This window comes from Sphaerodactylus townsendi, linkage group LG01, assembly GCF_021028975.2.
Source record: "Sphaerodactylus townsendi isolate TG3544 linkage group LG01, MPM_Stown_v2.3, whole genome shotgun sequence".
In the NCBI taxonomy this organism is placed as follows: domain Eukaryota; kingdom Metazoa; phylum Chordata; class Lepidosauria; order Squamata; family Sphaerodactylidae; genus Sphaerodactylus; species Sphaerodactylus townsendi.
In genome coordinates this window covers 88105664-88123108 of record NC_059425.1, presented here as the reverse complement: position 1 = coordinate 88123108, position 17445 = coordinate 88105664, and the positions used below count along the sequence as shown (strand labels likewise).

General features: G+C 39.6%; 1 protein-coding gene across 3 annotated transcripts in view; it reads left to right on the top strand.

Annotated features, from left to right (window-relative positions):
• Positions 1–17135, top strand: part of TTC13 (tetratricopeptide repeat domain 13) — a 38653-nt gene extending 21518 nt beyond the window's left edge. For 2 of the 3 annotated variants that reach the window (XM_048486489.1, XM_048486471.1), the window contains 10 exons: positions 577–709; positions 1403–1495; positions 2940–3023; positions 6773–6857; positions 8023–8132; positions 9653–9788; positions 11181–11260; positions 12243–12321; positions 16250–16329; positions 16985–17135. In XM_048486489.1, coding sequence (XP_048342446.1) covers positions 577–709; positions 1403–1495; positions 2940–3023; positions 6773–6857; positions 8023–8132; positions 9653–9788; positions 11181–11260; positions 12243–12321; positions 16250–16329; positions 16985–17096 — 992 coding nt within the window. In that variant the 3' untranslated portion in view covers positions 17097–17135. The remainder of the gene's footprint in view (positions 1–576; positions 710–1402; positions 1496–2939; positions 3024–6772; positions 6858–8022; positions 8133–9652; positions 9789–11180; positions 11261–12242; positions 12322–16249; positions 16330–16984) is intronic. The other variant, XM_048486479.1, reaches the window with a different exon arrangement.
• Positions 17136–17445: the final 310 nt, after the last annotated feature.

Genomic DNA, 17445 nt, shown 5'->3' with positions numbered 1-17445 from the left:
GCACTGCAGTTTTATTCCACCTGCATTGGCTTCCTATTTGCTTCTGGTGCTGTCTTGAGCTTTAAATCCCTGTATGACCCAGGACCAACACATGTTAAGGACTCCATTCTCCCATATGGAGCTACCCATGCACTCTTGTCATCCTCAGAGGCCCTGCTTTGGTTGCCTCCATCATCTGAAGCTGGGCACGTGGCAAGCAGAACAAGGGCTTGCTCAGTCTTGGCACCCTCCCCGGTGAGATTCATCTGTCTCTTCTAATGGTGTCTTTCGCCATTTTTTTGTTTCGTCTGACTTACCTCCAGTATTTTTCAAGAGTTGTTTGTTTATGCGTCTAACTGAATTATTTTATAATTTTAGCTGTATTTTAATTGTTTTAATGTTCATGTTCACTGCCTTGCGGACCCTGATTGTGTAAAAAGGCAGCATTAAAATGTTCCTTAAAATAATGTGTAAATAGTTAAATAAGTCTCTAATTATGATAGTAAACATCAGCCCTTATGCTTATTGTCATTGCCATACTTATTGCCTCAAAATGCAAGTGGGCATAACCAGTAACATCCGATCTTTGTTGTTCAGCAATGGGGCTAGCTGTGCTAGAAGTGATGCAAGCAGTGCAGAGAACGTGGGTGAACTCAAAAGTCCGAATAAATGGAAAATCCAGGCTGATGCAGTGGAAAGATATGTTTGACATTGCTGTGAAATGGAGAAGGTAATAAAGGAGAAGAGAGACTGAGCCTTTACATTGTGGATTTGATTACCTTAGCAGGTGTACAAAGTTGAACTTTAGGCAGGTCTCTTAAATTTGGGCAAAAAGTACCAAGGCATTTGCAGTTCCAGACTCCATCTTGGTTATGTGTCTAATGAAGTAGACCCTGGCTCTTAGTTGCTTTTTCTGTAGCAGTATGCTAATATCGCTGTCCCTCTAGTATTTGTCTTCTGCAAAGTAATTTTTGATGTTCAGGCCTATGTGAGCATTTTCTTAAAAATTCTTCTGATCTGCGGTTTAACCTCTGTCAGGCACAGCAAGAGGAAAAACAGGGAAAAGCAAGAGTGGGACCTGTGCTGCCCTCCCACTTCCTCCCCTCTTATCCACTTCTCAACCCACCTATTTGGACTTTTTCCCCACAAGCATCCCTTGGCTAATCCTTCTTTTAAAAACTCATTTTTTTGTTGGTTGATGTAGCCTGTGCATGCACTGAATGTTGCAAGTTAGCCTGCATGTATGTAGTCCTCTGGGTTGTAATTGTAATAATTGTAATAATTTCTTCCCTATCCCTGAGTGGCCCTATTGTGTTAATGTTTTGAATCATGGGGTGGAGCTATTTTGGAAATCAAATATATGATTGTTTGAATCTATATAATTGTTGAATCCTTAACCATGCTAGTGCAACGTCTCTTTCAGGATTGCGGATCCAGACCAGCCAGTGGTTTGGCTAGACCAAATGCCGTCTCAAAGCCTTAGTAGAGGTTTTAATAATCATATCAATTTAATCAGGTATGATGCAGTCTTTTTTGCATTTTGAGTTGTGGTAGAATTCTAACAAAGTGCATGGTGTGATTTGTCTTGATGTTTCTGTATCTGCTTTTGGTGATGGTTTTTAAAAATGTATTATAGCATGTTTTTCCATATTAGTGTTGTGTGCGTTTTTGGAAACAAAATATAGTCCTTGTTTTCCATGTGTCCCTTCAACAGCCGAATTTGTACATCTGTTTTGCTTTGTAGGTAAAATAAATATTCTCCATAGTTTTGGGTTATCTGATTTCACTGTTGCATATGTCTCTGGAAAGTAACAATACATCCAGAGTGGAATAATTCTGTGTAACATTGTGCTTTATTACAAAAAACCTGTTGTCACAAAGTGTATTCAACCATTATTATATATACTCTTGGCCTGTCTTGGCAGCAGGAGCGAGGGGGCTGTTAGAGCCTCAGAGAAGCCTGCTGCCAAGGCACCAGGTTTCTCTGGGGCTTTGAAAGGCCCCTCGCTTTCCACCCTGGGGCCTTTCAGAGCCTCTGATAAGCCTGGCAGTGAAAGAACCCCAGTCCCTTCTATAGCAGCCAGATAAATGTGAGGCGCTGGGGGGGGGGGGGTCTACCAAACCGATAGATAGATTAATAGAATCCCACCACTGACTTAACCAGTGTAATAATGGTGTGCAGTTTTCCCATCTGGGTTGCATATGGTTGGTGTATGAATTTGGTGTGTGGTCAACAGAGATCTAGACAGACAGGGATCTGCACACATTTGTGAAGTGCCTTAATGTGCTTCTAGTGATTTTAATGGAGGGACTACGACATTATAAATGTGAAGCTTCAGAAATGTTCCAGCAGATGCTATTGTCAGTACTAGAATACTGGCAATATGTTTACTGTTCATTTATGTGTTTTGTCACTTCTAAATAATAGTAACAATTGCTACCAATTCTTTAATGTATAAAAATTCACAAATGATGTGTTTACCCTTGCCAAATGAACCACTAGTTGTAAGAATGCTATTAATAGTGAACTAGGCAAAGTTCAGTTATCCTGCTATACCTTTCATTTTGTAATTGAGCTAGTTTTTAGACTGTATTCTGTAACATTCTGCAGAAGCTAACATGCTTACAAGAAAAATAATAAGTATTGATGCATCAAAGATAATTTTTGCTTTTATGTACAATCACAGAGAAATACCACGAATCATACATTCATTATGTACCTAATTCACATGTGATAGTTAAGCACAAAAGACCTTACCAGTGCTTAGCACAGAGAGTACGTGTTCAGACATGTCCAGAATCCTCTGCAATAATCAAGAGGTCCAAAGCAGACAAATAGGTGTTGAAGTTGTTCCTTGAGAAAAGTTGAACACCACTATCTTACTATATGGAAATTGTGCATTTTTATTACTAATATGTACATATCAATTAAGTGCTGAATGCCCTGTTTTTATCTACAGGGGACAGGCGATTAATATAAGATACCTTGACTATTTTGAAAAGATACTCAGTTTTATAAAAGACAGAGTCCTTGTTTATCATAGGTAAGTATATTCTTCCTCTTTTTACATTAATAACATTTTTAAAAAAATATATCAAGCTGGGTACAGTATAGGCCTACACATTCTAAGGTGATGAGACCGCAAGGAGAGAAGGAAGGCACACAAGATACAGGAGAAAAGCAGAGGCTAGAGGCTTGGGAGAAGAAAGATATTTTCAAATGTTTAAAAAGATGCAAGCAAAGAGAGCATGGCTATTGAGAGGTAGTAAGTTCCAGAGATAGGAGGCTCAGGCAGCAAGAAAAAAAGAGGACGAAGGCATGAAATAGGAGCAAACTAAGGCTGAATCAAGAAGAAGCTACTAGCAGTGGCAAATGGGCCAGAAATTTGAACTGGAGGATCCAAAGGGAAAAGAGATTCACAATTAAAAGGGGCAGCCTAAACTGAGATGGAAGGGAGTGTTACCAAAGAGGAAATGTCCAAAGTGGGAGGCTGCAAAAAACAAATGTGCACCACTGTCAAAAAGGAAAAGGTGAAGGAGAGAGCAGAAAACCAGGAAGAGGGTAATTGCAGCAGCAATGGAAGTAAACCAATGGCTTTCCAGTAGCAAGAGACAAAGTGGAATGCATTTTATTTTTCAAAAGTTGAAAATGACAAATTGCTTAAATAAAAATAGAGGAGAGAAGAATAAGTGGACTCTAAGGTTGAGAAGAAACAGAAACATTATCCCAAGAGAGAAAAAAGGTGATACGTGCACTGGAGGATAAACCAATATTTCATTTTTAGATAAGATAGTGAGAATAATCTAGTCAGAAATAGCAATCAGACAAACAGAAATACTAAAAGAAGATAAAGATCCAGAAAAGTGTAGTTGCAGGCCATCAGGATAGAAGTGATAAAAAAATAAGGAAATGAAAAGAAGACATAACAGACCTGTTTAGATCAACTCCAGCTGGAAATAGTTATTTACTTTTAATGAGTATGTAAAAATATCTCCAGAACAAGTGAAAATTCAGCAAGGAAATTCATGGCCCAAGAAGAGCATTATGATGCCAAAAGCTGAGGATAAGGAAAGCAGCAATGGAAAATTGATTTAAGTGGTTTAGCAAGTAAAATATACTAGGAAATTAGAGAGCAGAATAAGTCTAATGGTAAGAAAGATGCATTTGAAAGGGCTAAATAGTAAATTAGTAGAAAGAATTTGAAATAGTAGGAATTCAAGATCTGTTGAAGGGAAGGGAGATAGATCATGATGAATAGCTGTTTGTATCAGTAGAAAAAATAAGAGTCCAGTAACACCTTAAAGACTATCAAAATTGCTTGCAGAGTGTGAACTTTTGTGTGTGACAGCTCACTACTCCTCGTTGTGTTTTCACAAAAAAAAAGTGAGCTTTGCTTGACTCACGATAGAAGCACATGCTCTGCTAGAAAGGCCTGCCTGTTGTTAGTCTTTAAGGAAGATTACTGAACATTTAACCACATACCTACTGTTAAGGGAATGGTGAAAGAGAAATAGGACAATTAAAAATAGTCAACAAGTTTCCTTCAAAATGAGACTTCTAGTAAGAAGACTAAGGGAGGAAGACTCTGGGTGCAATCTTAAGTAGATCTATTTGGAAGTGCGTCCCATGTTACTTAAGGAGACTTGCTTCCAAGGAAAGATGGCAGCCTCAGTACTGGAAAAAAGTAGTAAAAAAATTAGGGTAGACACAAGTAGTAGAAGTCCATAAAGAATTGCCCTCAAGCCCAAGAGTAAAGACAAGTATAAAATAGGCAAGAAGATGGTAGAGAATTGCACTAAAATAGAAAAATATGCTGAGAGGAAGATGGTAGGAAACGAATAAGCTTAGAGAAAATCTTTGCTTAGCAAGAGCTCAAGAAAGCAAAAGAAGGAAAAACATAAATCTAAACTGAATAATGTCAAGAAGAGGTGTTTGCCATGCATTGTCAGACTTGAGAACAGGTCAAAGATAGTGAAGGAAGGAGATGGATTAATCTAGGTTTAGGAGACAAAAGTTGACTAGAGTTTAGAGCAGATGGAGCAAAACTATTCAGTGTTCTGTTAACATAGAGGAGAGCAGAGCATCAACAGAACTGTGAGAAGAGCAAGGCAGAATAGGAGGTGCGACCGCACTTGGAGTACAGTTCTGAGAATGCATACACATCTCAAAAAAAGATATGCTCGAGAAAGAGATAGAAAAAAGAGAAGTGCAAGAAGAAGAGCAACTTGAGGATGATTGAGGGACTGACACCTTCCCTTATGAGGAGAGACTGCAAAATTTTAGGACTCTTTCGTTTAGGAGAGGAGACGTCTGAGGGAGATATGATTGAAGTCTATAAAATTATGCATGGGGTAGAAAATGTTGACAGAGAGAAATTTTTCTCTCTTTCTCACAATACTAGAACCAGAAGGCATTCATTGAAAATGCTGGGGGGAAGAATTAGGACTAATAAAAGGAAACATTTATTCATGCAATGTGTGATTGGTGTTTGGAATATGCTGCCACAGGAGGTGGTGATGGCCACTAACCTGGATAGCTTTAAAAAGGAGCTTAAGATGATAGATTTATGGAGGAGAAATCGATTTCTGGCTACCAATCTTGATCCTCCTTGATCTGAGATTACAAATGCCTTAGCAGACCAGGTGCTCAGGAGCAGCAGCAGCAGAAGGCCATTGCTTTCACATCCTGCATGTGAGCTGCCAAAGGCACCTGGTGGGCCACTGCGAGTAGCAGAGAGCTGGACTAGAGATGGACTCTGGTCTGATCCACCTGGCTTGTTCTTATGTTCTTATGAGGTAAGAAAAAGGTGATGCTGGAAGGGCAAGAATCTGTATTAAATGGCATGAAAGAACAAAAAGAAAGGGGCAAAGGCCAACAGTGTTACATAGAAGGAGGAAAAGCCACCTTCTCCCAAGACAAATTGTATGGGAAGAATGCCAAAATATCTGTTTCGATTCTTTGCATAGCTTCATAGAAATGGTAAGGTTATGTGGGAGCCTCGTTGAGGCAAAATGTGGCACACAGAGAGTACTTACATTCCTTCAAGTGAAGGTTGGCTCTCAGTTCTCTGGTGTTCTATTGTGCAATGCCTGTGCACTTTTGTTTCAAGAGAACCTTCTGGGAAGCAGTTCAGAATTGATGACAGCAGGACAAGACTGAGGGACCTGATTTGTCTTCTGTAATTTTTTTAACCTGATTTTTGAAGGGTGTTTAGTAGATGCTGTGGATATGAAGGGCTTTAAATTACTATTAAGGTTGCAACGTGGAGCTGATGAATATCCTTAATATTCATGACTTTGTGAATGATTAGTACAGCTGTACTTTCAGGTATCAGCACTCTTAAATACGTGCAAATCAAGGTATGGACTTGACCCTTGCCGTATTTTGAAACAGATCGCTTGTGTTCACAGTCTTCAGAGTCATGGAAGATATATATCTAAAGAATCAGTGTGATTATAACATCCAGGCTGAATGTGAGAAAACGTGATTTAAATTCATTTATGAAGTTCTAAGGCAGTATCCAAAGATCTTCTACTGCCTCCTCTCTAGCTCCTCTTGAGGGCTGGATGAACCCTTCAAGAAGATTTGGTCAGGAAAGGCTAGGTAGGGCAATAACAATACTGAGCAGTTCTGCAGCATATTATAGTGTTCAGAGTACCTGATAGAAATAATCTCAGTTACGTAGAGAGGGGCAGTCAAAGGTGTATGTGTAGTTTGCTATCATTAGGCATGAGTAGCAAAATTAGATTAAATGCATAGTAAAATGCATTAAACCTATTATCTAACTTCTAGTACTAATAATCACAAAGAGCTTGTAGAAGTTCGAGAAGCACTGGACCAGGTACATAAAGTAGAAGACCTTCTCCCAATCATGAAGGTAATCTCCTCCTCTCCCTCCTCCCCCCTCCCCCAAATTCCTGCAACTAACTTTGGTAATATGGGGAAATCATGGAAGTATAATACTTGACAAAGAACTGAGAAATTAAAACTCTTCAGTCCAGAAGTTTTAATAGATTAATATGATCCTTTCTAGTGGTGGGTACAGGGTACACTGCTCCCGCAGTGTAATGTCTGGAATGGGAAGCCGTATTTTGCCGTATTTTGAAACAGACCTTTGCATTTCATGGGAAGTATTTCATCATCTTGCAGAAAAGGTGCAATGGCCAGAAAGAACTGAACTGAGGCTGCCATGTCACTATGGAGAGCTGTGATCCACTTTGTGCTTCTGGTGTTGCCCCAAAATATAAATGAAGGTGCTCAAACTCTGTTGCCCATGCCCATTTAAGCATATTTTAATTGGAGAAAGAAGACAGAAGTAATGGAGCATTCCATGCATGATAATCTGCTGGCAATTCATATTTACCATAGACTGCCTAATTAAAAGTAAATATTAAGACAATTAAAATGTAGAATGCTGTTTTATGAGAGAATTTCTAGCATTTCTGTAGTGTGATATGATTAAAACCAATTCCATTGGTTTGCAATTGAGTAAATGTACTATAGTTAAAGGTTTAGAGCCCTTTATGGTGACTATAACCCAAAAAAGACAAACCTTCTGTTCCACTGGACTTTGGTTGAGGCCATTTGCAATCCTGTTCCTTTCTTTGAGGCCTCCCACCACTATCCACCATTTTTTATGGACAGCCTGTATGAACGTCTTGTGCAGGAATTTGGTTTATTGGTATTCCCTCCCTCTGGTGTGATTAGTTTGTTTACCCCATCTTTAGAGAGTTTCATTTACAATGCTACTGTTTAAAATAAATTTACTGTTTAAAATTTACAATGCTACTGTTTAAAATAAAATTTTATTATTTTATAAGTTGTATCCTGCCCTAAACCTAACTATGATTAGAAAAGGGTGGGATAGAAGTTGAATAAAAGATCAATTTTTAAAAATCTGTTGTATGTTTCCTGGCGTCACAGGCCTTAATGTGTCTTTTTTGACCTAATGTGTGGAATGCTAAAGCTGTCTTATTTTTAGTATGTCATAAAGGTCAAAGTATATCTTGTGTTTTGTTTTGTTTTTCTCTTGTATTTGAAAGCAGTTAAGCAGTAAAACAAGAGATGGGTTTACTGTCAACACCAAAGTCCCTAGCTTCAAAGATTCAGGGAAAGAATATGACGGATTTACTATTACCATAACAGGGGATAAGTATGTGTTTTTAATTGTTTGTCATATATCTACAAACCCCCAACAACTTCCCAATCTTTGTGATTATTAACAGTTATAATTAAAGCCATTTCCAACATTTCATTTTTTTCTTTTGCCTTTGGAGAGTATATTCTATTCTTTAACTACTGCTTTATTAATTGCTCTACAATCAGAAGTCCCCCAACATCCTTCTATGTATTTAGCGGTATATAGAAGAAGAGTTTGGATTTGGATGTCTTTCTCTCCTGTAAGAAATCTCAAAACGGCTTACAGACTCCTTTCCCTTCCTCTCCCCACACCATCACCTTGTGAGATAGGTGGGGCTGAGAGAATTCTGAATGAACAGACTAGCCTCAGGTCACCCAACTGGCTTCATGTGTAGGAGAGGGGAATCCAGTTCACAAGATAAGAGTCCACCATTCACATGGAGGAGTAGAGAATCAAACCCACTTTTCCTGATTACAGTCTACCTGCTCTTAACCACTGCACCACTCTGTATATATGCTGCTGTTTAAATGGATCGTTTAAACAGCAGCATATATACAGGGTGGTGTAGTGGTTAAGGAGGAAACTTCTGTAGTATACACAAAGGAAACCTCTGTAGTATACACAAAGATAACTTTGATGCCAGAGATTGCCTGCCAAGCCTCTTAATTCCCTAGCTCAGCATAATCATTCTGTAAATATGACATTGTAGTTATTACACAGTAATGGAATTGGGTCATAGTAGGGTTCCAAACTTGCCTTCTATAAGTGTAATTGCATTTCTACTCCAAGGCAAGTGACTTCTGCTGATTCTCTTTTCTGTCTGTGTTCACTTGATGCATCCAGTGCTATTTCAGTTGGTTCCCTGTCTGACCTTCTGGGCCAGCTTTTCAGACGGTGTGGGAAGGGGTGAAGTGGGAAGGCAGGTGCAGGGAACAAACATTTCACAAGCAGAAATCTGCTCATGGTTCTTGAGATTCAAACACATATTTTAAATTCTTATACTTTTATATGTGTCCTCTTTCAAATGATGTACATGGAAAACTACATGGAACTGTACTCAGTGTACATGGAAAACTGTAACAGCTAAGAGTGCAAATAGTTGTATGGCCATGTTCCCTGAAATGTAGGGGAATATCTTAAGATACCAGCCACAGATACAGGTGAAACATCAGGAGAAAATACCACTGGAACATGGCCATACAACCAGGAAAACCCACAACATCCTAGTGATTCCAGCCGCGAAAGCCTTTGACAATACAATACAAGTATTGCTTCTGTCCTGACTTTATGGTCTCTATAAACATCAGAATTTTTAGAAATATCAGGTACTGTAGAGTGTGGGGGGGAGGGATCTGCAGATATTTGCTTGTTTATTTTTCGCATTTAGAGTATCAAGGAAAAAATCATTGTATGTTGCTCTCATTTCTGCAGTTAACTGACAGTAGCTGGAATGAATTTTGAAGAGACTGATTATTGTTTTGATATCTATTTCATACACATTTTGATATGAACATTCATACACACGTTTTTAGGATTGGGAATACATTATTTTCACTGGAAACGCAGACAATGGAAGAAAGAACGCAGCTGTATCATGCAGAAATAGATGCTCTTTATAAAGACCTAACTGCAAAAGGAAAAATACTTGTTTTGACTGCCGAACTTGGGGTAAGGTCTAAGGAAAAGAAGCAAAAAATTCCACTGGGTCAGCACAGGCGCCTTGTGTGAGCCAAAGTTGCTTCTGGATTCCTGTCATAATTTCTGTATCCATTAAGTACATTCCTTATTAGTCAAGCTAGATTCCATCTCTAGTATGTGCTTTAATACAACCATGATCTGTAGTAGACCATGTATTGCTAGCTGCTGTTCTGTTTTGTTGGTTCTGTAGAACTTTTTTTTAATTCTAAAGGGTCAGTACATAAAACCAGATTATACTGAATTAAACCAAGATTAGTATTGTCTGCTCTGATTGGCAATGCCTCTCTGCCGTCTCAGTCAGGGGTCTATCACATCACCAACTACCCGGTCCTTTTAAGTGGAGATACTGGGGATTGAGCCTGTGGCCTTGTTTAGTTTGCAAAGCAGAGAATGCCTTCAGCACTTTATTGTTTCAGTTGTGTTGATTTACGTGTGATTTAATGTTTTCTGGGTTGTTAGCTGTGTTGTGGTCCTGATACTTTTTCAAGATACTGCATAGTGTTTCATACTGTTTGTTTCTACAAAGTATGTGATAAAGTTCTTGCCATGTTGCAGACCTGCCCTTTCAATAAAGAATTATACTGACTGTAGAATATATTATAATGAAAATGCCACAAGTGTTTTCATAAATTCCATCCATCAGGTTACATTTCCTTGATGTACAATTTTAAATGACTCAAGGCTTGATAGCTAATTATAAAAATGAATTGGCATCAATGAATAATACTTGTGTTTGTCATATTTGCATTCTAGAAGATAGTAAACTGGGTTTGATCATAAGAAGTAAAACTTAATATTACCGTATAAAACTTGTTTTAATAGTGTTTAATTGTGACCTATTATTATTCTGTCTGATTTAGCTGCCATTTCTAATGTGGGCAGCAGAGAACATTCGCTGAAATGTTGCGAAATATTTTAGAAATACCTAAAATTGGTAAATATAATAATTATTATATAATTATATAATTATATAATAATAATTATACACTGTAATATAAATATGTATAGTTTAATGGGTTCCAGTCCTGGCTGCCCTGCTGAGCAGACACTGTCTGCTGTGCTCCTCCTCCACTTCCTTAGGATAATTTTTAAAATTCTTTTACCCTACTTAGTTTTTATCTCCCAGTATATTCTTTTGTTATCTAGAATGTTTTTACTGTTCAAAGAGCCTTTTAATACTTGTATGTGGAGACGAGCACCCCAGCTGTTTTTCACTGCCTGTTTAGAATGCTTGTTTAGAATGCTTGTTGTTTATGAGGCTTGAATTGGTTGGTTGATATAGTTAAATGTGTGAATTTTTAAAAAAATGTTTATGTGTGCACTGCATTTTCTCAAGCTAAAGACCTGGTGTTTTTTCCTTAGGAGGCTGATGCTGTGTGCAGTCTGATCCTGTCTCTTGTTTACTACTTCTATAACTTAATGCCTCTATCCAGAGGTTCCAGGTTAGTATCTTTCTTCATATATCATAATTATATCCATGGCCAATAACATTATACAGATATCGGGCAGCCAAGTCCAGAAGCCGTGGCTGGGGACAGCTGTTGTGTCACCTTCAGAGGGCATTTAGGTGGTGCAAGGAGGCTGAAACACAGGGGAAAAGAGCCCAAAAAGCCCTCTATAGGGCTGAATGGAAGTCTAAGGCCCTTGCCACTGTGATCCTGGCTTAAAAGCCAGGATGGAAGCCGACTATATTTGACTCCAACTCCTGGAAACCCCCCCCCCCCCCCCCCCCCAAGCCAGCGTCCACTCACACAGCAGAGTAGCTCCACAACAGCACCCACTTCCGCTTTTTGCCACTTCCGGGCACTGAGACGCCAGTGTCTTTGTCTTCTCTGCCATTGGGGGTGCCCCTGACACCAGCAGAGGAGGGAAACACACTGACACAAACCAGCACTGGCTCCATTGGCCCATTTGGCCCTCCCCGTAGGATTGGGCTGTTTAAGGGCATTACCTAAACTGGAAACTTAGTCACTTATCAAAGGTTCAAAATGGCCTTGGTACAACTATGCATCACTCTAGTGATCAGTGCTGCTAGCACCATGACAAGCAAACTCAATCATGAACCAGATCTGACCCCTTTTCCCACTAGTGAAAATGGAAGGAAAGGATCCCTTATGTTTGGGAATCATAGGACCTACTTGAGAAAAAACCCTTTGGAACAGAGATTATAGCAAGGACCCAGGGAATTGGGAGAGATTCAGTGCTGGTGTCTGACTGGTGTGAATTAGAGTCCAGTTGAAGGAACCCTGATCTGACTTGGAGGGAAAAAGCAAATACTGATTGTATAAGTTAGTTCAGTACACTTACAATACAGATTCTCTTTAAATATCGCAGTTTTATGTTACCTGTCTAAACTGTAAGTAAACTAAACTGCCAGTCCTATAGAATGCTTGATGTGCATTTTTATTTATTTATTTATTCTAGTGTAGTGGCTTATTCAGTAATAATGGGAGCACTGATGGCAAGTGGAAAGGAAGTATCAGGGAAAATCCCTAAAGGAAAGGTATGCTGTATAAACTATAAATTGTATATAAACTGTAAATTAAGGCAGCTTGTTGAATGTAAATGTGACACAAGTGTGTTAGATGTTCTGTGAAGTGTGTTGTGGAAGTTGTTTTGATGCATATATTGTAAATATTCTGGCAGCTATAAGCTGTCACAATTTCTTAAAGACTGACATCTTTTCAATACTGAAATGAAATTAGAGAGTATTTCTGTTTGTGTGGTACACAGCCTTGTACAGGAATACCTGTGTGTACTCCTAAGTAGTGCTTGTTGCTGTTATGATTTGTTTACATGAGGTCCCAGTTGTTAATTGATTTAATTCTCAAAGTGGCTTACAACAAAATAGTAAAAAATACAGTTGGCATAAACCACATTTTGCATGGCGCAGTCTAGCCAGATGGTATTTAGCTGCTTTTAAATAGTGGTGGTTGGGGAGTACTATGAATGTCCTTGAGTGAATGTCCGTTTCATAATCTTGGTGCTACTACTGAAAAGGCCTTGTTCTGGGTTGCCACTACCATAATTCTGATGATAAGGGCACATGGAGTAATATGTCAGAGGGTGACTGAAGTGTTTGGTATAGTTAATACAGGAAGAGGCAGTCCTTTAAGGTATCCAGGTTGATTTGAGCCTTTAGAAATCAAATCAACTACCTCCCACAGAGGCTTTATATAAATGTTAAATAGCCTGGGAAATTAGTTGAAACCTGTCCTTTGGGAGGGCAGGCTCCAGTGTTCCCTGGGCCACATTTCCCCATCTTCATTCCTTTTCATGTTCCAAAACAGCTGTGGCGGGGGCAAGGGGAACAAGCCCCTCACACCTATTCTGACACTTGAAACAGTACAGTGGGGAAACAAGAGAGCACACTGTGGGCCTGATCAGGATTAGGCCCTCGTGGCATTTTAAATTGATTGATTGATTGATTGATTGATTGGACTTTTATACCGCCCCATCCCCGAAGGGCTCTGGGCGGTGTACAGCATAAAATATAATTATAAATAGATTACTAAAACCTTTAAAACAGCGATAATAATAATAATAATAATAATAATAATAATAATAATAATAATAATAATAATAATAATAATAATAATAATAATAATAATAATAATAATAATAGAGGCGTCCGGCCAACCCCGTTTTTAATGACTTTGAAATGGTGGCAGAATCCTTGTGGTGGCCAGGAGAATGCTGCCACCTAGTCAGGCTCTAAATGGACACCTGCAAGGTGATCCAAACAATATAGATAGTATCAAAAATTGTTGAGTCCAGGAATTTGTTCCTTTGTCCTTCCTCAGACACTGGTTGTCAGGAGTAGCCAGATCAGATTTGGTTCTAAAAGCAGAGAGAGATTGAGGTAATTAGTTTGAATCAAGAACCTCTGGAGTATGATGTCGTCATATCCTAAAGGACCTTACCCATGTATGGAATATTGGAGCCTGGCCAAAACTGTGGAGGTCATTGGCATCAGATAAAAATTTGTTCAGGAGTGGCCTCACTGTGGCTTCTCTCAAGGGTATCAGAGCATCCCAGCCCCTGTGGAGGTTTGACCACCACGGACAACCAAGAATCCACTCCTCCAGCAGATTTTAATAGCCTGGATGAGCAGGCATTCAGCTCATACAACATTGGCTTCACTCCTTCCAGTATCTTCAAGTTGAATGTTGAAAGTATTCATCAAAACGGTTTGTGGAATCCTGGGGAACATCCAGTATACTAACAGTGCTAACAGAAGCATAAAAATCAGGCTGAATTCAAATGATTTTATCTGCAAACTGGTCACACCTGGCTGCTAAGACGTGTCTGGTTCATATCAGGGGCCAAGATGTAACACACTCTTGACAAAGAACCATTCTTATGGATAACCTTGAGCAGGTGGTGGTGAACTTTTGTTTCATAGCCAGTGGTGTTCCTGCCTAGGGACATGGGGTACCCTATGTCCCCGGGCGCCTCCCATTTGGTCACATGGGGGTGCGCCAACATTTCAGGGTCGTTTGTGTGTTTTTACATTTTTAAGTGTTTTTTCACGTTCCGGCCTGCAGGGGGCGCGGGTTAGGGTTAGGGTTCAAGGTGGCTCCAAGAGGCCTTGAGTAATAGCATCCAAGCTTGGTGAGCTTTGCTTTTGGGGGTGGGTGGGGGCGCTGAGAAGTTCTGAGAGAACTCAGCCAGCAGGCTTCATGTGCAGGAGCGGGGAAACAAAATAAACCTTTTGAGGGCCCATAAAATTGGATCCTCAGAAGCAAAGGTATCTAAGCCTGGATGCTATTACCAGGAGGGCTTCCTGGAGCCACCTTGAAAGTCTGGTGCCTCTATCTTCAAAAATGTGCAGCCTGCCTCAGAAATTCCTCATTAGTTACAATGGAGCAGTCACTGCAAAACAAAGAATCTTGGGCAAATTTCTTGGGGTGCCTGGAAGGGATGCATTTTTAAAGCTAGTGACACCAAAATTTTAGGGTATCATCTGGTAACTATTTTTATAATGTCACCCAAGTTTGGTGAAGTTAGGCTCAGGAGGACCAAAGTTATGGTCCCTCAAATGGGTAGCCCCCATCTCAGGTTAGCTCCCATTGAAAACAATGGGGATGGGGGCATTCCATTTGGGCGACCATAACTTTGCTGCCTCTGAACCAAACATTGCCAAACTCGGGTGGTAGCATCAGGGCAGTCTCTGGATCATGCCCTGATATCATGATGCCGCTAGCTTTAAAAATGCACTCACTGCAGGCCGAAAAAACACCAAAAATACCCCCCAAAAGCCCAAATACCTTGCATTCGCATTTGTTCATATTTGGGCAGGACATAATCGGACAATTTTTGTCCGAATGTGCCCAAATTTGCCCAGATTCCAGCTGAATCTGCTATTTGTTTCATCTGAATTTCCAACCCTCAAAAGTGATGCTGTTTCAGGGTGGGGGAGAATCCACCCCCAAACAGCTTCACTTTCAATTTTGTTTTAACCGGGGACCCCAGATTCTCCCTTTAAGGTAGATTTAAAGGAAGAATCTGAGCTCCCTAGTTTAAACACCATTGAAAGTGATGGTGTTTGGGGGTGGATTCCACTGGAGGTGTTTTGTGAGAGATGATGCTGACATTTGTTTGGTAAATGTTTTGCTGGGGGTGATTTGTGAGAGATTTACATGCTTAATACCCACTTGTACTGGCTTGGAGTTGTTTCTCAGGCTAACAACCTACCTCATAGGGTTGTTGTGATTAGGAAATTAGGAAAAGAGTTGGTGGGGAGAGAGCCATGTATGTTTTGATGGGAGTTGGAAGTGTTTTGTGAGTTGGTACAAAAATCATTGTTTGGTCATGGTGGGGGAGGGTGGCTGCCCATACACCGGGCCAGGGGGGGTGGGGGGGCGCCAAACTCAGGTTTTGTCCCCGGGCGCCAGTTTGCCTAGGTATGCCCCTGTTCATAGCCCTTACTACTGCAAGCTTTGCCATTAGTATGGTCTGAACTATTAGGAAGTATTATTTCTAGCCTTCAGTTAATATTAAAAGTTATGGAGTTGTGAACTTGCCTTAATCTTTTCTCCCTATATAAGAACAGTAAACCCTTTTGCCAATAATAGAAAAATGCTTTCTATTATCACGTTGCATTGTCTACCACTTCATGGTTCAGATGGGCCATAAGCTCAGTGTTATGGCCAGTAATCTTTACCTTGTCAACAGGGTACCTGGAAACAGTAATCCTATCATCATTCCTCTGTGATTGCAGTCTCAGCTTTAAATTATTTTCTTCTGAAATTATGCGATCACTTTGAGCATTTCACAGTTGCAGTTCTCTAAGCAGCACCATGTGTGAAAAAGAGGTCTGAAGTGTACAGGTCTTCTTCATACGTGTACAGGTCTTCTTCATATCTACAGCCTTGGGGCTTAAGTTTAGACCCTTTTCTTTAAAAATGTAATTGTTATCTGTGTTCCAGTTGGTTGATTTTGAAGCCATGACAGCACCCAATTCAGAGGCCTTCAGTAAAACAGCAAAAGGTTGGCTGAATCTGAAAAGGTAACATTATTAATGTTGACTCAATCTATTGTGTATCCTTTAAAAGTTTTTATTATCCACTAAGTGTTCATCACTATTATAAATATTTCCGACTCATCATAAAAGTATTTTTCACATTTGTATTCACTACAAAATATAATCATGACACTTAAAACTTCCACCCCCAAAAAACTATCGTAGTCAGTATTGAAGTTAAGAAAGATGAGAAGTTGAGTCAGGGTACATGTTAGAGGAAGCATGAACAGAACTTACTGGGTGACAGAAGGAAAAGGGTAATCTACATTAGACTTCACTTGCTGCAAAGTGAAATATCTTTTACTGGAATAAAACTTATTTTCTTGTTAGAATGAGTTCTTCCTCTAGTCGAAGCTTTCTCACTTTGCAGAGGGAACCTTTTGATCTCTCTGTGGTAATCTGGAGTAGCACCATTTCTGTAACTAGCTTTCTTCACTTATGATGTTGGCACCAAATATTGTGCCAAACTTCACTGTATGAAGTAATTAAGTAAACTTTTTGAGGCTTAAGATGCCTCATTTTCTGATTCTCCAAACAAAACCTTAGATAAGTTCTACGTGAGTATTGGGGTCTTTGGGGTCACTCATCCAAATGTTTGGAGCAAATGCTGTTTCTATTAATCTTTTTTTTTCTTTTTCAGCATTTCCCCTTCTTACAAAAGCCTTCCATCAGTTCCGGAATCTTTTCCAACGTTACGAACCATGATTGAAGTCTTGAGTACAGATTCATCTCATTGCCTTAAAAGGCTTTAGGTGCTGTATAATATCCCAATAAAGAGCAATGATACCTTCTCTTGTATGTGGTTTTTAAAAGGAACAATTGAAAATTGAGAGGGTTTTGCCGATACTTCGTAGCAGTTCCTTTTCAAGAAAGAAAACTGCCCCTGTGGGTAGGGAAGAACAAGAGCTCCTAGTCCCATCATGCTGCAGGCCCACTGGGGTGGTACATTGAAACAGCTGGTGGGAAGCAGGGTGAATTGTAAAGGATGAGTTTTGTTTCAGAAAGTCAGTGAAGCAGACAAAGCTGGGTCAAGAGTAACTAAGTCAAGAACAATGAAGAGGAGAAAGTTTGACCTGTTCTTGATTTCTTTATCAAAGAGAA